Consider the following 24,316-nt stretch of genomic DNA (forward strand, 5'->3'; position numbering starts at 1 on the left):
GATCTTTAGTTGACCTTATTGCCATCACTTTGCCCTGCTAGCCCAAACTAGGGAAGAGTGGTTTTGCCTCTCCCCCTTTTTCTCCAATAGGCATGAGTAGTGGGCATGTACTGCTGTGTCCTTCCCTGATATTTCCTACCCAGAGTTAGAATTGCTCTGTTAGACTCTCAAGCTCCCTCCTGCCCTTCTGTGCTTGTGATTTCCCCTATTCCTTCCTGGTTGGCCAGTGTTTAAACCCGCAAAGTGTGTTTTGTTCTTTCCCTATGTGATTTAACATGGCATGCAAGCCAGCCATTTTGGCACAAACCCTTTCTTTCATTTGAGTGTAAAAAGATGTCAGTGTTAAAATTCAGTATATCATCTCTTTCAGAAAGAACGCAAGGAAAAGCTTTGGGATCCTGTTCACAGATTGGTGCTCGCGGAAGCTTGCAGGAAACAAGATGAGTTTGAAGCAGCTCACAGCTCTCCATCACAGGTTACTATTTTAGAACGAACCCCCCTAAGAAACATTGTTCTGTGTGACATCCGTTGTTGCTCAAGCAGATTTCCACTCACACAACAGAACGTCACACAAAGGGAGGATCCCCCTCAAGCTTCTAGAACATATTTTGGAATTTGAAGAGGGAGGAAGAAAGGGTGTCTTGCTTCATGGGTGGAAGTCCATTCTGTTTGTGTCCAGCCACCCTTGCATAAGACCCTGTGATCCATTTTGTAATAATATACACGCAGGTACACGCAGGGATGTGGGTGGCGCTGTGGGTTAAACCACAGAGCCTAGGACTTGCCAATCAGAAGGTCAGCGGTTTGAATCCCCGTGACGGGGTGAGCTCCCATTGCTCAGTCCCTGCTCCTGCCAACCTAGTAGTTCGAAAGCACATCAAAGTGCAAGTAGATAAATAGGTACTGCTTCGGCGGGAAGGTAAACGGAGTTTCTGTGCACTGCTCTGGTTCGCCAGAAGCGGCTTAGTCATGCTGGCCACATGACCCAGAAGCTGTACGCCGGCTCCCTCGGCCAATAAAGCGAGATGAGCGCTGCAATCCCAGAGTCGGTCACGACTGGACCTAATGGTCAGGGGTCCCTTTACCTAACTTCCACCTTTCTCTGCAGGCTTCATCTGCACTGTGTTGTGCGGATGAGGTTTTGCATTCTGTCTTGGGCTATGATGCTCCGTTGCACATGGCATATGCTTATGTAGCTGTGATTTGGGTCTAACTGTATGTAAGCAATCTGTTCAGATATAACTGGTTGCAGAAAATAACTGGTTGCACACTGGAGTGAAGATCTCATTCGGTATGAACAGGCTGCATCTTCATTTGTAATTTATGCCCTCAGCTCCCACTGAAGCGAGTGATACGCACATGGCACAGCTGAATCTGGGCATCATTGCGTTAGCATACTTTATGACAAATTCTCATCTTTCAGGAAAGCAAACTGATGAAGGAAGAGCTTCAGAGTCAAGTGGAGTTGCTGAATTCTTTTGAGAAAAAATACAGTGATCCTGGCCCTGTATATGACTGCTTGGTGTGGCATGATGGTGAAACTTGGAGGTAATTTTTTTATGCCCTTAAAAAACATATTGTCCCTAACTATGCTCACCTTTTCTGATATTTTGAAGCTGAGGGCAACCAAAACGATTAATGGAGACACCCTCCAATAAGGAAAGTTTACGGCGTTTGGACAGAGAGAAGTGTTTTCTTCCTTTCTCATTACACCAGAACTCAAAGCCGTCCAGTGAAACTGAATGCTAGAAGATTTAGGGCAAACAAGTGAAAGTAGCTTTGAAGCAGGGGTGAAGAACCTGTAGCCCTCGAGGTGTTACTGGACTACAGTTGCCAACAGCTCAGTCAGTGGTGGGGGATGGTATAGTCTTAATGACATCAGGAGGGCCACAGGTTAGTCACCCCTTCTTTGAAGCCTGACCACTAACTGGGCCAAATGCCACCCTGCCCAGGACTGCTACCACTTACTTGGGTGCCAGTTTTTAAGGTTAATCAGCTGGAGTGAAAATAGTTCCACGTAGGAGGTGCCTGATGTTGCTGATCTTTTAGCAGAGGGGATGAAGTGAGCCACCCTCATCTCTTCCATTGAGGTACACAGCTGGAACGGCGGCTACCAAGTGACAGGGGGTACGTTGGATGTTTACTAGGGGCCTGTGCGTTACCAATGATTATTTTCACAAATAAAGCAGTTTGGGAACTTGCTCTTCAGTCCTGCCTAGAGCTGCTGTACAACTGGTGAGGCACAAAAAACCTAAATACCTTATTTTCCGGCATATAAGACGACTGGGCGTATAAGACGACCCCCAACTTTTCCAGTTAAAATATAGAGTTTGGGATATACTTGCCGTATAAGACTACCCCTTTCCAATGCACACCAAATACAAATTAAAAAACCAGTCTCTAGTCCGGCATGGAAATCAGCTCCACTTCCCAGTGGCCGGCGGCTTCTGGAGCCAATTTTCAAGCATATTTCTGCTTCATCTAGAGAGCTTGGTGTCCTCTGATTTAATTTGCTGTTGTTTTATCCTTTCGTGGGGAGTTGCTGCAGGAGCTGCTGCTGTAGCCGGCGTATAAGACGACCCCCGATTTGAGAAGATTTTCCTGGGTTAAAAAGTAGTCTTATATGCCAGAAAATACAGTAGTGTGTTTTGGTGCAGGCAGTGTGGCTGATCAGGAAGCCCTAAACTGATGAACTCTTTCATTTGTGGAATCAGGTTCATAAACTTGGGAACCATTGCATGTATTGGAATGGCAGGATTAATTACCCTTTTTGGATAGTTCAATACAAGAAAAGAAAACTGTTAACTTGCAAGGTGTGTATATGTTCTTTTCTCTAGAGCTTGTATAGATTCAAGTGAAACTGGTGACTTTTCTAACTGCACAGTTTTACGCAACTACAAGGAAGGTCAAGAATTTGGATCGTTTGGCACGTCGGAGATGTTGAATTACTCTGTCAATATCTATGATGAAGGGAACTTGCTCTCGATTGTTACCAGTGGAGGTAAGCTTAATCATCCAGAAACAATTCTTCAGTGTCCTTCATTTTCTTCCTTTTCTAAATGTATAGTTTGCTCTGTTTGGAAGGCTAATGTTTCAGATAAATTAGATAAGATAAAAGGGAGGAGCCGTTGTGTTAACACTCAGTTTCAAAGGTCAATCCATAAGTGGTAAGACGTGCTCACAGGCAGATCTGCAAAAAGTCTGAGCATATTTTAATCACTCCAATGCAATACCTGAGTGAAGAGCTCCACCGATGTGGTTGCAGTTTGCCACATTGCATGAACAACCTTCACAACCATCCCTTAACACATGGAACTACATATTCATGATTTTCTGTGAACCGCCCTGAGACCTCTGGGTATAGGGCAGTATATAAATTCAAAATAAATGAATGCATGAATGAATAATCATGAGCATTTATATAGCTGCACACATGAACCAAAGTAGTCTATGAAAGATGAACATTCCTTTATTGCCACCTTTGGAGCCCGTTTGCAGAACAGCTATCAGGAATGCTTTTCCCAGTGCAGCTGTTATGCTAAATGTTATATCAAAGATCATATTGAAAGGGCTTTGTCAGGATTGCTTTGTAAGTGGTGGTAAGGAAAGCTGTATACCCAAACTTGTATGAAAAAAGTGGTTCCGCTCTTTTGATGTGCATTGTCTTTATTCTTTCAGGAGCACATGGGACACATGTTGCTAGCATAGCTGCTGGGTATTTTCCAGATGAACCAGATCGTAACGGGGTGGCCCCTGGTGCACAAATTCTCGCAATTAAGATTGGTGATACGAGATTAAGCACCATGGAAACTGGCACTGGCCTTATCAGAGCTGTAAGTATTGGCAGAGTTGCTACATGGAAGACTATAGAATCATAGGATTGACAAGGATCATCTAGGCCAATTCCCTGCCGTGCAGGAATCTTGCCCAGTGTGGGACTCAAACCTCAGCTATCTCAGACAACACTAGTACATGTCATGTGTCAATGTGTTTTTGGAGGGGAGGTAGAAGTTTGTTCATTAAATTTTGTTCCAGTTGTCCATGAAATTCCCCTTTACTTCAATGGAACAGTAGTTCTTTGGAAATGAAGAAGTGCACACTTGCTTTCAGAGTACCACTGCCAAGCGATTAGCATGAGTGTACATAGCAATCGGCTAAAAATAATTCTGAGCGGTCACTAGTGGCAAAGAGTGAAAGGTCACACACATTTTAATTTAAACAAGAGATAGCCAGCTGCGTCAATTAAATCCTCCTCAGACAAGCTGCCTGAGGATCACACGCACACACTATTTATATTAAGCATTTTCGCCCCATTCTTCGGTCGAAAGGCTGCTGGAGTAGCTTAGTGGAAAAATATGACCCTGCACATTGACCGAGGAGGAGTCGTTCATCTAATCAGGTCTCCTCTTCCTGCCATCTGCTGAAAGAGCTGTGTCATAACCACCTACCAAAAACTTTAAAGATGCTGTGTCAGACACACCTTAGTAAGAAGGCAGACCCGCCATGAAAAAGACCCTTGCTTGGGTCCCCACACCATGGGATCATCAAGGGGGTAATACCAGCTGCTGCTGCTGCTGATGATGATGATTTATACCCTGCCCATTAAAAACGTCCCTAAACAGGGATCTGCTTCTTAAAAGTTGTATGCTATCCTAGTAAAAATGCCAGTTAGCAATATCATGCAAGCAGACAGTATGCATTGTAGTTTAAGCATTGCAATTCTCTTAACTTCAACAGACGATAGAAATAATAAAATATAAGTGTGACCTTGTCAACTACAGCTACGGAGAGGCAACTCACTGGCCAAATGCTGGGTGAGTAGACTACGTTTTTATGACCCTTACTTTGTGGGTTGTGGGTAGCCAGCTCCAGTATCCTAGTTTTCAGCTTTCATCTACTGGAGTGTCTCTTGATTTGCACGTGGTTCAAGGGAGTCTTGTTGTGCCCCAGATCACTGGCCGATTCCGCTTTCAAAGCCTAGGACATGGGTGGGCAAACTAGGGGGCCGGATCCAGCCCAATTGCCTTCTAAATCCGGCCTGCGGACAGTCCGGGAATCAGCATGTTTTTACATGAGCAGAATGTGTGCTTTTATTTAAAATGCATCTCTGGGTTATTTGTGGGGCATAGGAATTCGTTCATTTCCTCCCTCCAAAATATAGTCCGGCCCCCCACAAGGTCTGAGGGACAGTAAACTGGCCCCCTGCTGAAAAAGTTTGCTGAGCCCTGGCCTAGGAGCTGGGAAGAGGTGGAGGCTCATTGAAGATGCAGCCACTGCAAAGCGGTGTGTGTAACATGAAGGAAACAGAGTAATGGGGGCAAGGTGGGGGTAGCCAGCAGGACCCAGGAGTCATTTATTTAATGTGGCAGCACTTCTGCCTTGGAAGACAGTGTCCTCTTTTAAATACTTGCTGAGAGCTATTCTGTTTCAGTGGGCCTATTCAGACATGTGATTTGGACACTATCTATTTCCCCCGTCTGTTTTACATGTTATATTGAATTGTTTTTAGGTATTTTTAACAGTTAATATAGGAACGCGGGTGGCACTGTGGGTTAAACCACAGAGCCCTAAGGCTTGCCAATCAGAAGGTCGGCGGTTCAAATCCCCGTGGCGGGGTGAGCTCCCGTTTTTCAGTCCTTGCTCCTGCCAACCTAGCAGTCAAAAGTGGAAGTAGATAAATGGGTACCGCTCCGGTGGGAAGGTAAACAGCGTTTCCATGCGCTGCTCTGGTTCACCAGAAGTGGCTTAGTCATGCTGGCCACATGACCCGGAAGCTGTACGCCGGCTCCCTCGGCCAGTAAAGCAAGATGAGCACCGCAACCCCAGAGTCGGTCAAGACTGGACCTAATGGTCAGGGCTCCCTTTACCTTTATCTTTTAACAGTTAATATATACATTTATCTTTTATTTTGTATTTTTTTATCATAGAGGTGTTTGCTGCCTTGGACTCCTTAGGAGGAATAAAAATTCAATAAATAAAAAATAAATAAATCTAAGTTGCCAACTTAGTGCTTCTCCAACTTGGGTTCCCATGTTACAGACTGGTTGGACACAGAGGAATGGTGGGAAGAACCAGCTGGGGAAGCCCCAAGGGAAGAAGGCTGAGGGCCTGGGGAGTAGCCGTGGGACAATGATGAGTGGTCAAAGGGGGGACCAGGAAAAGACTGGGAGGAGATGTCGGAAGCTGGAGAAGTAACAGGGTTTGGTGAGTGGGGGGAGTCTGTGGCAGAGAGAAGTCCAGAATCAGGCAGAAGCTGAAGTAGGACAGGAGAGAGGCCAAGAGGCAGAGAGGAGTCTGGCTAGTGAAGAAACAGAAATGTCTCTCCCTCCTTCAACAAGCTCCTTTCCCCACTGGTCTCCCAGAACCAGGAGAGGCATGAAAAGGGCAGAGGAAAAGTTGGCTTCGCACAGGCACAGTCTCACATGGCTTGGGGAAAGCCCTGGAGGGGAGGGGACTTAGGCAGCTGTGGGTAGGTGGGGACCTTCAGTCCCGGCAACTGCTTCATGGGGGCAAGACTTGCCAGAGATGAGTTGCTGTGCTCATTAGGCCTGACACTCCTGTGCAGATCCTCTTTTTGCCAAGAAAGAGTTAACTCCAACTTGCTAAGAGTGATTTACTGCTGGCTCACTCCTCTCATGGGACTACAACTCCCATCATCCCTAGCTAGCAGGATCAGTGGTCAAGGATGATGGCGGTTGTAGTCCAACAACAGCTGGAGACTCAAGTTTGGGAAACAGTGTGCTAGCTCATAATTTTTAAGGGAGGGAGGCAGGCACTACAGGAAGTTATCAGGTGAAGACAGTGTACTAGATTTTCCAGTCAGATATGTTGGCCCCCTACAGATACCCGGGGAGCGGGGAACTGAGGGCCTTGGGTTATTGCGGTCATGCAGGGCAGTATGTGGAAGGGCTGTTGCTTGCAGCAGGAATGGGCAGAACGTAGATTGGGAATTACTGGTTGATTGCTCTCTGGCTGACGTGCAGTAAATTGGCAAATGCTTCTGGTTCCTCTTTTCTTTTTTAAGAATAGCAACCACCAGGCAATTTTTCCACCTAAATTAGAAATTGCTAGGCTCAACAAGTGCTCAGAGGCACCCTGTTCCTTAATTCGAAGTGCATGTATTTCAAGCTCTGGCTGGTAGATCTTGGGAGTTCTAGTAGAAAAACAAAAGTAGGTCTGAAGAGTCTGCCCATGGGGCTGTCGAAGGAGGACACAGTTGCCCTGTGACTTGGAGGGTTTTTAAAATATTTTTTTGCGCAGAAGTGACACCCAGTGAAAAGCGCGCACTAATACAGAATTTGACATTATAACATTTTTTTGCCAAGTGATCCACAGCTTTAGTTTTGGATCAACTCCCACACTCTAATCAAGGCTTTTTGGGATGGGAGGCACCTTTGTGTGTTTTTTTCCGGACAACCTGAGGAGCAGTCTGTTTGACTACATTCCCAAATGCTTTAGATTAATAAGGCAGGGTGCTCATCCGTTACTGCTTTTCTTGAAACGGCCCTCTTTCTGTTGGAAGCCCTGGCCTTTCTGCATCCATACAGTGATGCCACAGAGCTGCATAAGTGGCATCCACTGCCAAGAAGTGGGCAGTATGTTGCAAATAGTAAAAGGCTTTAGGCTGCAGCATGCAGAGATCTTTCGTTGACATTTTAAATGGTTTTACTGAAGGAGTTTCATAGATAACAAGGGCACATACAACGTCTCTGTTCTCAGTTGATAGAGATCGTTCTAGAGGTCATTTACATTCATTCAGTGTGAGACGCTGCTGTCATAGACATGGGATGGAATGAATCGGGGAGAGATGGGGGGGAAGAAAAATGATTTTTCCATTCTTTGCTTCACATATGTGCAGAATTTTTGTGTCAGCATCATGAGGATAGGTTCTTTGTTTGTTACTTTCTTTTGGCGCTGTGAGAAGTTGGAGAGTAAATCGCTTGGCGGTTCCATTTATCATAAAGCAGTATAGGAATGTTTTTAAATAAATAGGAATCTATTCAATGAAAACTGTCCAGCTCTGCCTATGAGCATTTTTCACAGGAGAAGAAGACAAGCAAAAAGGGCACCTGCTCAACCTTTTTCCTTTCTTTCTTGCAACTCTTCTAGGAGAATATGTGAAATTATAAATGAAGCTGTATGGAAACACAATGTAATCTATGTTTCAAGCGCTGGGAACAATGGTCCGTGCCTTTCAACAGTTGGTTGCCCAGGTGGAACTACATCTAGTGTGATTGGCAAGTATTTTTATTACTATATTTCTAATTACATAACAATTCTGAGAATGGAAAGAAACCAATATTTTATTGAGGCTGGGAATAGGTTTGGTGATAAGACCTTGTATTCTCAACCCCTTCATCTTCCAAATAACATTCCAGGTGTTGGTGCTTACGTATCACCTGATATGATGGTTGCTGAGTATTCCTTGCGAGAGAAACTTCCTGCAAATCAGTACACTTGGTCATCTCGAGGTCCTAGGTAAGGGATATATAGATTCATGAGCTCATATGAGGCGTCGCATTATTTGACAAAATCTGCCTGAAAGTAAAGGGAAAATGTGGTTTTAAAAAACCTCGCTGATCTCTGGGCCCTATACTGATGTAATAGGAATGACTCCTGAGATAGTTTTGCAGCTTCCTGCTTATCGTAGTGAAAAATAGATACTGAGCTTTGAAATATCAAATGCTGCAGGGTGGTCATGAGCAGAATAAGCAACACAGCCCAAGAAACCTTGTGTAATTTATCTATCAGTTACAAGATCAGGCCTTTTTCTTTTTTTTCAAATTTCCGATACTTTGCCAAAGGCCTAGTAAGTAAGAAAGAATCAAATCCTAATTGATTTTATTAGAGAAGTGTTTGAGAAAAGACATTATTCCAGAAGAGACAGGAGTGGGATGAGGAGATAAAGGGTTTCAGTTAGTGAGTAGATGCAGGCAACCATTTAGCAAGTGGTAACTTAGTATAATAAATAATAATAATAAAATATATTTCTTGTATGCCACCCATCAGACTGGGTTGCCCTAGCCACTCTGGGCAGCTTCCAACAAAATACAAAGGGACAAAACAAAACATCAAACATTAAAAGCTTACAACTGGGCAAAGTAGTTGTTTCATCCTGTCAAGTAGTGAGCATCCGTAGCTGAGTAGCATAAGGTTCTGGCTTCAATCTCCAGTTAAAGGTTCCCAATAAACAGTGGCTAGGAAAAATCTCAGCTTTGTATGCTCTTGCCAGTCAGTGGACATTTGGACTATGTATGTAAACCAGAAGTAGCTCCATATGCTCAGATGAAGTGTGTGTTGCCAGGTGTACATATCCTTCTGTAAGTGGATTAAAAAACTGAATTAAAAAAATCAAGAGAGAGGAGATAGGTGACCATTTCCCCCCATTGCTGGACAATATAGATGGTCAGTATCAAGTGATTGTATGCACACCACGGTAAGCCACTGCTTGGTAGGCTGTCATCTATATTAATGCAGCATGTTGATGGATTAGCATTCATGTATTTAGGATTCTCTTACGGGAGTCAGAAGGGGATTTTGCATGGTTCGTCTGTGTATGACTCTAAAAGAGGAATAATTGAACAGCTTATGACAGGCTTCCTCAAACTCGGCCCTCCAGATGTTTTGAGACTACAGTTCCCATCATCCCTGACCACTGGTCCTGTTAGCTAGGGATCATGGGAGTTGTAGGCCAAAAACATCTGGAGGGCCGAGGCTGAGGAAGCCTGGCTTATGAAGTAACAGGTGGGTTGTTAGTGTATTAACTATATTTTTGCTCTATTTTCTATTAATTTCAGTACCGATGGAGCACTGGGAGTAAGCATCAGCGCACCTGGAGGCGCTATTGCCTCTGTCCCTAACTGGACATTACGAGGGACACAGCTCATGAATGGCACATCAATGTCTTCACCAAACGCATGTGGTGGCATTGCCTTGGTACTATCAGGTAATGTGGAACCCCACTGTTTAAAGCAAGGTTCATTTTGGTTAAAGCAAAAGAGTGTTTCATAATGTGCAAGAAATTCATATGATAATGAAGATTCACTTGTGAGGAGCGTTTCTCTTATTGCTGTCAATGAATTCCCCACCCCTTTTCTCTGTTACAGGACTTAAAGCTAATGATGTGCGCTACACTGTTCATTCGGTCAGGAGAGCGCTGGAAAATACTGCGGTGAAGGTGGAAAACATACAGGTGTTTGCCCAAGGACATGGTGTTATTCAGGTAATTACAAGCTGGAGCGCAAATAAACATATCCTGTTGTAGTCATCAATACTGTCTCATCAGTCTTTTAGGTCAGCTGAAGAACAAATCTATTTGTTGATCAACAAATGTATCCCTGGTCTTCCACTCCAGTATTTTAGGTTTAGCATAAAAATTTTCCTGTACTACTTCCTATATTTCTTCCTTGTTTTCAGTTGGCTCTCATTCAAACCTAATGGCTTACCAGACAATACTGAAGCTGCAAACTAAGTGCTAAAACAAATGCTTGAAAACAATGCTTGAGGCAAGAGGCGATGCCTGATACACATTTTTTATTTTATTTATTGAATTTATACCCCCAGGTCTAAGAGCAGTTCACGGAATAAAATGAAGATCTAAAACCACAAAATACATAATAAAATGAAAACAACAACCCAATACCCCCCCCACAAAAAAACATATTTTAAAACGGCATAGGATGTAAATTGGATCAACCAAAGGCCTGGTTAAAAAGGAACGTTTTTGCCTGGCGCCTAAAGGTGTATAATGAAGACGCCATGTGAGCTTACCTGGGGAAAACATTCCACAGACAGGGAGCCACTGCAGAGAAGGCCCATTCAGTGTTGCAACCTTCTGAACATCTTGAGGAGGATCCCAGGGGCCGGATAGGTTCATATGGGAAGAGACCGTCCTTGAGGTATTGCGGTCCTGAGCTGTTTAAGTGGCTTCTTTTATTTCTTCATACAGTGGTGCCTCGCAAGACAAAATTAATTCGTTCTGCAAGTTTTTTCTTCTTTAGAGTTTTTCGTCTTGTGAAGCACGGTTTCCCATAGGAATGCATTGAAAATCAATCAATGCGTTCCTATGGAGACCATCCGGGGGCAGAGGGGAAGCGCCACACGCCTTCCCCTCTGTCCCCGAACCTGTTTTAAAGCAAGGGAAGGGGCAGCGGGCAGAATCGCTTCTCCCCGTTGCCGCCCCTTGGTTCAAAAGGGGTCCGGGGAGAGAGGGGAAGGTGCACGCGCCTTCCCCTCTGTCCCCTCTTTTGAAGCAAGGGGCGGAGGGGAGAAGATCTCTTCTCCCCGTTGCCGCCCCTTGGTTCAAAAGGGGTCCGGGGAGAGAAGGGAAGTGCTATCCCCGGAGCTTGCGGGGCAAGCTTCGTTTTGCGAAGCAAGCCCATAGGGAAATGCGTCTTGCGAAGCAGCTAAGAAAACGAAAAACTCCTTCGTCTAACGAGTTTTTCGTCTTCCGAGGCGTTCGTCTTGTGGGGTACCACTGTAACCTGTTTTATTCGTTGCTCTTTTCATTGTTCTTTTGCTACCAGTTAGTTGATTGCAATCCTATGCACATTTAGTGGGAGTAAATCCCATTGAACACAGGCTTAGCAAAGACCCTGTGTTGTGGAAGTTTTTCTGTGTTTCTCACACAGTTTGGCATATGGTGTTACTGCTTATCCTTATATCCTGCTTTTGAAAGAGCATGCTGCTGAATACCCACAGAAACACTATTTAAAATATGATAATTTGAAATCCAACCAGATTTGGAAGAGATAGAAAGTGATCACACAATAAAGTACAAACATCCTCTACAGTGCCAGCTTAGCTGAGAAGGTCCTCCTAAAAGGGAATATAGTGGTACCTCAGGTTACATGCACTTCAGGTTACATACGCTTCAGGTTACAGACTCCACTAACCCAGAAATAGTGCTTCAGGTTAAGAACTTTGCTTCAGGATGAGAACAGAAATTGTGCTCCGGCAGTGCGGCGGCAGCAGCAGGAGGCCCCATTAGCTAAAGTGGTGCTTCAGGTTAAGAACAGTTTCAGGTTAAGAATGGACCTCTGGAACGAATTAAGTACTTAACCCGAGGTACCACTGTATCTTCATCCCTTTTCTAATTGGGTGAAATGAGCTGTCCAGGTGTTCTCGCTGCTGGGTCTCTCTTGGCAAGGGCCTCTCCCAGGGAAGTTGACTTACTGAAAACATTTCCCCTTGCCTTTGAACTGTTGGGCTCTTTTTCTTCTTTAGAAAGGCTGTGGGGCACATTTTGAAGACGTTTCGTGCTTTCCTGCCAAGCTGGAAAGAGCCTTGTCCCGTGGAAACGCTACGAAGGGCGCTGAATTACCACTTTTAAGCCGACATGGCATGAAAGTCATAATTTTTTTTAAAATGATGATTTCCATGGGCTTCCACATTTTCAGCAAATTCCCTTTTGATTTCCCTCCCCGCCCCTCTCTCAATAGGTTGATAAAGCCTATGACTACCTCATCCAGAACTCAACATTTGCTGACAACATAGGCTTCACCATTACTGTTGGCAACAACCGTGGAATCTACCTCAGAGATCCTGCCCAGGTAGCTGTGCCTTCTGACCATGGTGTTGGCATAGAGCCCTTCTTCCCTGAAAACACAGGTAGGAAAGGTGCAGCGATATTAAATATTTTCACGGCTGAACAAAGGGGAAAGTACGGGCTTATGTTTAAGTTTGCCATAAAATCACAAGAAAACTTTTTAATTTAAAAATCCCTTGTCTTTATAATTTCTTCCTAATTAAAACAGCTTCAGATGGATGGAGTAAAATCCTTAACTTTTGCACATTCTTCTTCCAGACAACGCTGACAGGATATCTCTCCAGCTTCATTTAGCTTTAACTTCAAACGCATCCTGGGTTCAGTGCCCTACTCATCTGGAGCTCATGAACCAATGTAGACATATTAACATTCGCGTGGATCCGCGTGGCCTGCGAGAAGGAGTTCACTATACAGAGGTATTGTCTCTTTTTTTGCAAACTATATTTTATTAGTTTTCAAAAAAATGAATGAATTTACATCCAATGAATACAATTTAATACAAATGTAAAGTTAACTTCCTGCTCTGTTGGTTGGTGGGTTTGGGGTTTTTTGGGCCGTGTTTCCCTCCCCCCCCCCCCTTCTTGCAGCAATTTAAGTAAATTCCTTTACTTAAAATTGTTTAACGTTTTATCTTTTATTATTTTCATTTATCCTTTTCCATGGGCCGTTCATATTTCAGTTAGTGCTCGTAACTATAACATGTTTCTGATAAATCCCATATAATTACTCTTCACTGGCCTTTTTTAGTCTTGGGATGTAAACTTTCCACCAGTTTGGGTTGGGCTCTTGACAATCATATGACGGAGCAGGCGTCCTCCGCAAATCACCCCCTGTAGCACTGGCAAGAGGGCAGTAACAAAGTTCAGCTTGAATTGCTCCAAGGGGCTGTTTGCAGAGGTAGGGTTTCAGAGAGGTGATTCCTTCAGTCTTCTGCAGATAAGATTTGGGGCAGAGGGGGAAATTTTAGGAACACGTGTTCAAGAAGCATTGTGAATAAGTTTGAACTAACAAGCCCCAGGCCAGGGGTGATGTCACGGGACTGCCAGGGAATGCCTTTGGGAACAGTCGGAGAGGAAGTGACGGGTGGGGAAGAGGGAGAGAGCCAGGAGGCGGAAAGGCTCTCCGATGCTGAAGCAGAGCTCCAGCAGCGCACAGGAAGTTCAGGAACAGACGGTGTGCCTGTGCCGTCTGCACAGGAGAGGAGAGGGTTAAAACGGAGGGAGGAGAGACGTCCCATGAAACTTCCCCACCTTTTCTGTTGGAGGAGAAGCCGGAGAAGGCCACTCCCTAAATCTGAACCGGACGATTCGGACGCATGATTGTAATGTGCTGCTTGTACATAAGTAAATAAAGAACTGTAAATATCTCTGAGTGAGCAGAGGTGCTTATTGCGAAGAGCATACACAAGCCATCACAGGTAGGCAACCTAAGGCCCGGGGACCGGATGCGGCCCAATCGCCTTCTCAATCTGGCCCGTGGATGGTCCGGGAATCAGCATGTTTTTACATGAGTAGAATGTGTGCTTTTATTTAAAATGCATCTCTGGGTTATTTGTGGGGCACAGGAATTCCTTCTCCCCCCCCCCCAAAAAAAAAAAAAATATAGTCCAACCCTCCACATGGTCTGAGGAACGGTGGACCGGCCCAAGGCTGCAAAAGGTTGCTGACCCCTGCCCTAGGCTGTCAAAAATTATGTGCATTTGTTCACAAGGTGAAAGGGAAACAGATTGGTGTGTGTTCATTAGAGGACTATATTTAATGTGTTAGGGCAAAGGTGGCCAACACAATGTCTTCTAGAAGTTTGTGCAGCTCCCATTGACTCTTCTAGCTGGGGCTGAATGGAGTTGTAGTCCTACAGAATGTGGAGGGCACCCTATTGGCTATGCCTGCGGTAGAGTTCTAGAGTTCCAGGAAATATAATTGTAAAAGATTAATACATGGCAGCTTATCAGTATCTTCAAAGGACTGAGACTTGTTTTTAAATGCAATACCTAATTTTATTGCATTTTCAACTTTTTTAGGTGTGTGGCTATGAAATATCTATGCCTAACGCAGGCCCCCTCTTTAGAATTCCAGTGACTGTTGTTATACCAGCAAGGTAAGTGACTATGTTGTTTTTTTACGCCTTCAATGTTTTATTGAAAACAAACTTGCATGTAATCTTCGTGGGAAGATCTGGCTTCTATCTCTACCTTTGTATCTTTCACCACTACCAGTAGGCAGAATGCAAACCTTCCCTTGTATAATGCAACAGTTAAAATGGCAAGAGTGAGCATAGATCATGGGCTAGAAAATGGGACAACAAATTTCCAGGCTCTGACGTGGACTCATTGTTAGAATTTTGAGAAGTAGCTTACCATCCCATCTATGCAATAGGAATCATTTACAACACAGTAAGGAACTTTCTATAAATTGGTAGTAGTGATAGTACATAAGAACTCTGCTAAATCAAACTCTCTAGCCCAGCATCTAATTTTCAAAGTAGCCTTCCCTTAGTGTATGTCTGCAGCATCTGATATTCAATAGTAGCAACAGCAGTGATGTCTCCTGTTTGTGTTATACACATCTAATGCTCAGGAAATATTTATTCTATGTAAACCATGACTTGACATAAGTATAATGATTTTCCACTTTAAAGGAGCCTGAATTAGTTATCGTTGAGGGTCCAGCTTCCTGTCAGTGTGGATCTTGATTATTAGTCAAGGGTATATATGGAAGCATTAACAGGTATCTTAAACAGTTGCTCTGATCAGAGCCTCATTTTTCTAAGAGAGAGAGAGAGAGATGCTTTTCCTCCATTTGTGAGCTGCGTGAATTGTTGACTCTAGACATCTTTAAAATACCGTGAATATTCCGACCTGTAACCCTCCCCATAAGGATTTTTGCACTTTCTAAACTTTTCCTCTCTTCACAGAACAGATGAAGCTTCACACTATGATCTCAAGTTCACTGACGTGCATTTTAAACCTGGTCAAATCCAAAGACACTTTGTTGAAGTCCCTTCTGGAGCAACGTGGGCTGGTAAGGCAAATTAGGTAGCAAATTGTCCCCCTGAATTCTTAGGGAACTTAACCTGAATGTATGCTGCTGAAAAGCTATTGTACGGTTTAAGAACCGAGTGACACTTTCTGTATTTGCGTGTCACTTTAAGAGTCCAGATTTTAAGTTGTCGCAGCTTAATTCTGCACCTGTTCGGAATTTGTGTTATACAGTACTTTAAAAGATAATGTGTATCCTTTATCAAGGAATTAAGCACACACTTGGCCTGCTAGCTTCAGAGGGGAGTGAGTCAGAGGCCCCTAGAGCACTAGGCCTAAAGATGTGCCTTTTCTCTTACTTAGAAGTAACAGTATGTTCCTCATCACCTGATGTAACTGCCAAGTTCGTTCTCCATGCGGTTCAACTAGTAAAGCAAAAGGCGTACCGAAGCCATGAGTTCTACAAGTTCTCTTCAATACCAGAAAAGGGATCAGTCACTGAAGCTTTTCCTGTCCTAGTAAGTGACCTTGAATTCAAAACAGAATTAAGTGCTGGCTTATAGAGTGCAGTAATAGGCAATGATGACCTGCTGAATATTGTGGTGGTGGTTTTTTTCCATTAAAAAAAAAAAATTCTGGCTACTCCTGTGGGCCCTCTGCTCCGATGTCAAAGGGGGTTTGTGACCCCTCCAGTTTTGTCATAAGAAAATAAGAGAATGGAACTTAATGAATAGTGAATGGTTAAATAAAAGATATAAAAAGATCGGAAATTGTAAACTGCAATTTTGGCCATGTCCATTTTCATAAGCGGCCCCTGAATGGTTGAAGATGAGTCAGTGCTGCTCTCGGCCCAGAAAATGTTTGCCTTTCTGCCCTAGATTAACATTATGGGTTCATTTTATGAATAAAGTGCCTAGCCATTTATAGTTTTCCGAATAGAATCTGTGTGGGCTAAATCTGAAGCCGTCTGCCTATGGCTGCCTGTTGTTGCGTGACTAAAGCATGCGCATAGTAATTAGAGTTGGATGAGAATGGATCCTTTAAGGTAGTTTTGCAGCCAAGGTATTGTGGTTGTTGTTTTTTTTAAGTATTCTGAGCTGCACTGGAATTCTAGTTTGGGGGGGCTTCATAAAGAATGAAAGTCAGATATACATCTAAATCTTCTTTTTTTCCCCCACGAAGGGTGGAAGAACAATTGAATTTTGCATTGCCCGTTGGTGGGCAAGCCTCAATGATGTCAGCATTGATTACACCCTATCCTTCCATGGCATAGTTTGCACTGCTTCTCAATTAAACGTTGTGAGTATCATTCCGTGTTGTCTTTATTTTGCTTTATGGTTCATTTAAAGGGTGGGAGAAAATGCTTGGAGAGCTGTGACTTCTTGGTATGAAATTCTGTAGTCGAGGTTTTTTTTTAAAAAAGCATGGAGTGTTATTTCAAAATATGTATAGGTTGCCTTTCTGACTCATCCAAGCCTGGTCGACTCATCGTGATTGACTTAATTATTTATATGCTCATTCTTTTATCTGAAATGTGTTCAGCATTTTATTGTATCATAAATTATTTGAAAGGTTCATATTCCGAGGCTTTTCCGCCTCTCCTGCTTCATTTGGGGGTTTGGGTTTTTTTTTTGGGTGCTGCTCCCTTTTCTCCCCTTCCTTCCCCTCCTAATACCTCAACTTTCCTGCTGTCTCACTGGCTTCTGGCTTCCTGACTTCAGAATAACTGAATGTGTTTTTCATAAATGTGGTGTGCTTGCATGCCCGTCTCCTTGTAGAATTTTCAAGCTTACTAACCCTTTATTTTTGGGAAGAGTTGTAGGTCAGTGGTAGAGCAACTGCTTTGTTCAAACCCAGGCAATCTTGATGCAGGGCTAGGAATGTCTCCAGTCTGAAATGCTGGAGGGTCACTGTAGAATATACTGAGCTAGATAGATCAATGGTCTGAGTTAGCTTCCTATGTTCCAGTTCATCAAATGCTTCTTCATGTAGACGTTCGCATGCACACCACCTAATTCATAATAACGTCCAGCAGAAAATAAGTCCTAACAAGCACCCTCTCTTTTTTTTAGCATGCTTCGGAAGGCATCGTGCGCTTTGATGTTCAGTCAACATTGAGATATGAAGACATTGCACCTTCCATAAATCTGAAAAGCTGGGTTCAGACACTAAGGTACAGTACTTTAAATCGAAAACCAGGGAGCTGTGTTGATCCGCAATATGTTTTGGTCAACAATGGGATTTTTTCCATTAGTGATATAATGGAAGACCTAAAGCTAGAATCATGAATATTTAGCATGACTTGGGCTAATGAGAGTCGCAGTCCTGAGAGCCACTAGCAGAACAGACTATACTGAGCTCCATTCCTCTGCCCTCTTTAAAAGGCGAGGTTGGATATCACCTGGGTTTTTATATGATGATATTTTTAGGTTGTTGGAACTTTAATTTTATTTAAATTTTGTACACCACTTTGCCTTAGAATTCTTTCAGAAAAGTGGCATATGAAATTTGTGAAATGTCTTTTTAAAAATGCATCCTGCACCTAGCTCCTAATGCTTATCATTGTATTGCTGAATTACAGGCCACTGAGTGCTAAAATAAAGCCATTAGGAGCACGGGATGTTTTGCCAAATAATCGGCAATTGTATGAGATGGTTTTGACGTACAACTTTCATCAAGTAAGTTCGCATTGTTAAACAAAAGAAATACTGTTCTCATATGTAGGTTGCATTTAATGCATTTAACTGTACGTTAAATATAAGCTATGTCCTAAGCTGTGTGTATAAAGATGTGGTTTTTATTATTGAATATCCTTAACACTCTCTGACTTTTTTCAGCCTAAGAGTGGAGAAGTCACTCCAAGTTGCCCATTGCTCTGTGAGCTCTTGTACGAGTCAGAATATGACAGCCAGTTGTGGATCATCTTTGACCAGAATAAAAAACAGATGGGGTCAGGAGATGCTTATCCTCACCAGGTATGTTTTGCTTTGTTTTGTTGTTGTAATGTATTTTGTGTCTTTATCTTTGCTTGTATGTTTTTTCTGTGGACCGCTCTGATTGAGGGCGGTATATAAATTTAATTCAATACATATTATTTTTTAGTTGTATTTATCAAAGAAGGGAAATTGATCAAAGGGACAAATGACAGATTGAACTGAAGTGTTAAGCTCTACTGTTTTGTTTTTTTAATGCAGGGCTTATTGTTCACTTTGCAAAGTATCAATTGTTCTTTGTGCTAAAGAAAAGCTTTATTTCTCTCTTCCTTAGTATTCCATGAAATTGGAGAAAGGCGATTACACCGTTCGGCTACAGATCCGCCACGAGCAGAACAGCGAACTGGATCGTCTCAAAGACCTTCCGTTTATTATCTCTCATAGACTGTCTAGTGCCCTGAATTTAGATATTTACGAAAGCCACGCCCAGGCTCTCTTGGGGAAGAAGAAGGCAAATAGTATGTCTCTGCCACCAAAACATAGCCAGCCCTTCTTTGTTTCCACTTTGCCAGATGACAAGTAAGTAACTTGCATCCTCTTACTGTGTACAACACTTTATAAAGGTTGAGAACTGCTCTGAGTCTTCAGACTCTGGTAACAAGAGCAGGTGGTCGGTGTTCCCTACGTATTGACCTCCAGTGGTCCAGGAACCTCTGTCTCACCCTGTCCCTAGGAAGCAGTTCCTTCAGTGAAAGGCTTGACCAGAGACTGGGCTAGGGGGATGCCCCCAGCTCCTCTTTCTCCACCGAGAATAGATGCAGATGTTTAGGGGGTTGGACTCGATGGCCCTTGTGGTCTATTCCAACTCTATGATTCTATGATCTCTTTTGCTATTCTCCCCACCTAACACAGCAAAGCAAAGAGAGCACATTAGGCTTGGCTTCACAGCTTTTGTCTCAGTGTGTGTCTTGCCCCAGTCCTTCGCAGCTTGGGGGTGCGCTTTGCCATATTCCCCAGTCCCCTGTTACACCAAATCTCTTCTGTGACCATTTTATGCGTTGGGCGTTTTATACTATGTGCCGTTCATTTTGTGCTATGGTTCCCTTTTCGTTAGAGTACCTAAAGGAGCAAGTCCAGGCTGTTACCTTGCAGGATCATTAACTCTTTCAAAGACTGATCTTGGAAAGAAAGCGGTGAGTTGTTTTGGTTTTTTATAAAAACACCCAAGTTTATAAACTTGCATTTTTCAAAAAGAAAACTGCCGTTTACTGCCATTTTAAATGGCTGGTAATTTTCCATGCAGCTCCAATGCCCAAATACTAGGATTCTTCTGTTTAAAAATCAAACAGTTTTTAATACTTTCAGCTTCATTTTGAGTGTGTATGTTTGCAATAACTTCCAGTGCTTCATATTATCCAACACTTTATATTAGGAGAGACACTGTCAAGACATACTTAACATAGTGCTTTTTATCCAGCTATTTTCCCCTTTGATAATGTACTTCTTTGCACCATAGAGCACAAAGTCCTATCTCACTTCCTCTAGACGTTGGAGGTTGTTGGTCTCCAATGCTCCCTCATTTGATGCTCTATTGGTGTGAGGTTTCACCTGCCTTATATAATACAAAGCTGTAAAAAGTGATCTGGCATCCTTTGTATTGTATTGTATTCTCTGTATGCAGAGAACTAGGAAAATAATATTCTCCCTCAAACGGATTTTCATTAAGGATACAAATCAGTAAGCATTGCCACTGAGCGAATATGTGCTCATTTCAGTGATTGCGGTAACAATAGTGTTTGCTGGATTGTGCCCGAGTCTGGTTGCAAAAGTTAAGTCATTTTCTTATTTGCTCACTTCACATTTTTAAGGATTACTTTTTTAAAAATCTACTCTGTGTTGAGCAGGCTAGAGGTCACTTTCTAATAGACATAAATTCCTTCATTCTAAAAGGTTAGGTAAGTGAGCTAAATGTAATAGGATTGTGAGAAGGTACGACAAAATTTAAGACATTTCTAGAGGTCAGCATCAATATAATTGTGATCCAGGAACTCTCTCAGCAGCCTTATACTTCATTTTTAAAATTAAATCGCCTTCCAAATAAGCTTCCTGGTCAGAGCTGGCCAATTATGGAAAAGGGTCATTCGTCAGTTTCATCTCGGACTTGTAGTTTTGTTATGCATCGCTACGCCATGTTGGAGTGGGATCAGGGAGGGAGAATTAGATAACCACTTGCCAATTGTACCTTCTGGCCACACCGTGGCAGAGAAGAGCGGAGCCATTAGCAACAGTGGCCAAAAATAGTGGTGGTATTTTCCCTATACTTAGGGGTTTTTTGAGCTGGTTCTACCCATACAGAATATTTTTCTGCCATCCTGGATCGCTTTTTTGCCTGCTTGCATCAGTACAGATGGAAGGTGATATTGGCAATTAATAGTGCTTACAGAAGAACAGTGCCTCCAGCTGTTTTTGGACTACAACTCCCATCATCTAGCAGGATGAGTGGTCAGGGATGATGAGGAACACTGCAGTAGAGTAACAGTCGATTACTCTACTTCAGTAGATTAACAGTCGATTCTACCCCAGCTCATTTTCTTCTGGGCTATAAATATTTTATCTACCAATGCTAAAGGATTGCCGTTGTAGCACGTTTTGGTGAAGTACAGCCAGAAGAAAAATGGGTCAGAACCTGACATATTTTTGAAGATGCTTTCAAGACCAGTTGTCACGATCCGCTCGCCAAAGAGCAGTCACTGAAAAGACAAGTTGGTCTCAAGGGAGCACCTTAGGCTAGGTCATATTGATATTTAAAGAAATTTAACACGGTGGCCATAGGCTTGCTTACACCAGCCTAAGTGCTTTGCCCTACATCTTCCTGACCTTATTTTTTGTGTGTTTTGATGCTAAAGAAATACCGTATTTTTCGCTCTATAAGACGCACCAGACCATAAGACGCACCTAGTTTTTGGAGGAGGAAAACAAGAGAAAAAATATTCTGAACCCCAGAAGCCAGAACAGCAAGAGGGATCGCTGTGCAGTGAAAGCAGCAATCCCTCTTGCTGTTCTGGCTTCTGGGATTGCTGCGCAGGCTGCATTCGCTCCATAAGACGCACACACATTTCCCCTTACTTTTTAGGAGGGAAAAAGTGAGTCTTATAGAGCAAAAAATACGGTAATTTCGTTAACAGCGGCAGTGTTGTGTGCGGGAAAAGCTGTTGACCAAGGAAGACAGGGTATAATGTATGAGCATGTCAGTGTGTGCATAATGATTTCAAGAGAACCAAAGTCTCAAGCTGGCTTGAACATTTGGTCAGAATTTCTCCACACAGTCCTGTTGTGGAGTGTTAAAAACAATAGCATCCATCATGTTGCGTTCCTGCTACAACCAGCGGCATATTCAGTGGGAGACAGAAATTGAGGTGTTCAGTTAGTTAGGTGTTTTCTTTAACTTGGGACGGGGAGCAGCTCCCGTTAACTTGTTGCTAAATAATTGAGATTGCCACATTCACTTTATGGTGGCCATGTCAAAAGCTCAATTTGATTAGCTCTCTTTAACATTTGCTTGCTTTTTTAAAAAACAAGAACCTAAAGTGCAACAGGATACACAAGTTTTATTCTAATATGCTCAAATATTATCTTATAAGCAGTATTTAAAGGGAACAAGACACTGACTTTTAGGTCCTGAGTAGAGAACAAAAACATAACAGGAGGAGGTCGCTCCATTCCACAGAGTTTTGTGCATGTGTTCTTACAGTGTGTTATTCTAACTCCCAGGGGCAGTCTGCAGCAAAGCGACAAGGAAAGTTTAAAAAGGTACTGATTGTCAGTTTTTGAAAGATGTGCTTAAGTCTTTTTGCATATGACTTAAAGTATTATACTGAGTTGACCTCTCTGTATTCGAGTTGCCTTTAATACAAAATGAATCATGCTTCTTGAGCATCACCTCTTTTTTAAAAAATAGTGACGCATTATAATGTAGCAGTGGTGTGGGCGTACACGTAAAAATTGGACTTTGCCCTGCAGAATCCATTTGTTTCGAAGGGAATTTTCTCCTACCTAGCTACTCCAACCCTGCGAGACTATCCACCAGCCACAAAACAAAGACAAGATGAACTATACATACAATGTTCATACAGTGTTGCCATTTGAAAGCCACCATTTGCAGGTTAGGACTATAAGGCCCACCATGGGTTCCAGTTGGGCCTGCAAGGGCATTTTTCCCAAACCACACCCAGCTGCCCACATATGACATTCGGGCCCAGGACAGGTGGAGATGCAGCTGCCAGTGCCTTAAAGTGCTTTCCCAGTTGTGCATTGGCAAGGGAGGCTTGTGGTTGAGGGAGTATAGTCAGTTGCTGCAGAAAGTTAAGCCCAAAGTTGGTGCCTGTCATTGATGTCAATGCTCTCCGTTCTTGAAGCTCTGTGGAATCAGCTGCGCTGAGTTTCTCTTATTGGAGGAGACTCTGCAGTCAGCCAGTCCTTGAAGGGAGTTGCAAAATGCTGATGGTCAACTCTTTGCAAGCTCTGCATGATGTCCCCATGATTGCAAGCACTTTAAAGCACCCAGCACCTGATTATCCCACCTGTCTAATTTGGCCTGCAAAGGGTATGAGAAATTCAGATTTGGCTCACCATTCATATCTGATTTGCCACCCCAGTCTAGCCCAGTATTGCCAGCTTTTAGAGACGACCTGCTTAGTGGGTTGCGGAAGGAGGTTTTTCCCATCACCTGCTACGTGGGGTTGTCAGAGATTGAAGGTGCAACCTTCTCTGCGCAGAGAATTTACTCTGATCATGGAGCTGTGATGGCCCAGTGCATTTTCTTAACACAGCTCTCCCCTTTACATTATCATTGTCTGGGTTAAATGATTGCAACGACCAGTGCAAGTACTATGATAGAGCCATCGTGATCTAGGCAGAGGGAATGTTACTCCTGGTACACCTTGCTGAACAGAAGCTTCCTGTTCTACTAGCAACATTTTGTGGAATAGAATTTAAATCTGATTGCATCTGATCTAGATTATTATACCAGTGTGAGATTGTAAAAGACGAGGGGCCCTGCGCATTTGTGGTCTCAGAATCTCTGTATATGCTTGGCAAATGAAAATGAGCGAACCCTGTGCTTCCTATGCAGAGGTTTGAGGTTGCTGTGGAGTCTGAGAAATATTTCCAGAAGGTGCCTTCAGTCTTCTCTTGCAATGAACAATATTAGCCTGCTCTGTTTTGTGTTCTTGTAGTGAGGAGGGATGTAGCAAACTATGCAAGAGCAGTCTACCAGCAGATGGAGAGAGCAGGTGAAGATTACAGGGTCATTACCAATGGTGTTTTAAGCATTTCTTCTCACTTGTTGTGGATTAGCACTGTCCTGCTTGATTTGTGCTACTTTTTAATGCCAGGAGATCATTGCTGTTTTTCAAGCTCTGTGTGGTCAGTTCATTTATTGTTCAGGAGACCTCGGTGACCTTTTAGCATTGATCCCATAAACCAGGGGCAGGAAACCTATCCCTTCAGTGAGGAGACACTTACCAGAAAACGCTAACATGTTTTCAACTCTACATACTAATTTAATTTGATCATACTGTGGCTTTAGAATTTGTACTGTGATAGTGGTGGTGCTGCTGCTGCTGCTGAGTTTATAGCCTTTAGAAGACATTGTTCATCTGTTGCTTGATAGCGTAATTCCTAAAAGTGATTTCCATTTGCCTGGGTCTGTTGTACCTTGGGGAGACTTCTCATGGATTCTTGCATTTTGAGGGCATTCATGTTATATAATGCTGCTGGAATTAATATTTTGAAAGAAGAATCACATGTACATAACTATGCATTCACATAATTTCCTCTGAAGCCGTGCATGCAACATAG

At 43.1% G+C, this 24,316-nt stretch overlaps 1 protein-coding gene across 3 annotated transcripts in view; it reads left to right on the plus strand.

Annotated features, from left to right (window-relative positions):
- TPP2 (tripeptidyl peptidase 2) overlaps positions 1–24,316 on the plus strand; it is a 42,306-nt gene that overhangs the window by 8,026 nt on the left and 9,964 nt on the right. For 2 of the 3 annotated variants that reach the window (XM_081198258.1, XM_081198256.1), the window contains exons 4-24: positions 371–475; positions 1,424–1,548; positions 2,838–3,001; positions 3,679–3,833; positions 4,738–4,814; positions 8,110–8,237; positions 8,379–8,478; positions 9,798–9,946; positions 10,107–10,222; positions 12,441–12,609; positions 12,806–12,963; positions 14,568–14,644; positions 15,461–15,567; positions 15,888–16,042; positions 16,707–16,823; positions 17,597–17,697; positions 18,106–18,202; positions 18,362–18,499; positions 18,792–19,036; positions 19,572–19,650; positions 22,229–22,267. In XM_081198258.1, the coding sequence (XP_081054384.1) occupies positions 371–475; positions 1,424–1,548; positions 2,838–3,001; positions 3,679–3,833; positions 4,738–4,814; positions 8,110–8,237; positions 8,379–8,478; positions 9,798–9,946; positions 10,107–10,222; positions 12,441–12,609; positions 12,806–12,963; positions 14,568–14,644; positions 15,461–15,567; positions 15,888–16,042; positions 16,707–16,823; positions 17,597–17,697; positions 18,106–18,202; positions 18,362–18,499; positions 18,792–19,036; positions 19,572–19,650; positions 22,229–22,267 (2,601 nt within the window). The remainder of the gene's footprint in view (positions 1–370; positions 476–1,423; positions 1,549–2,837; positions 3,002–3,678; positions 3,834–4,737; positions 4,815–8,109; positions 8,238–8,378; positions 8,479–9,797; positions 9,947–10,106; positions 10,223–12,440; positions 12,610–12,805; positions 12,964–14,567; positions 14,645–15,460; positions 15,568–15,887; positions 16,043–16,706; positions 16,824–17,596; positions 17,698–18,105; positions 18,203–18,361; positions 18,500–18,791; positions 19,037–19,571; positions 19,651–22,228; positions 22,268–24,316) is intronic. The other variant, XM_081198257.1, reaches the window with a different exon arrangement.

Source organism: Podarcis bocagei, assembly GCF_964188305.1.
Source record: "Podarcis bocagei genome assembly, chromosome: 6".
NCBI classification, from domain to species: domain Eukaryota; kingdom Metazoa; phylum Chordata; class Lepidosauria; order Squamata; family Lacertidae; genus Podarcis; species Podarcis bocagei.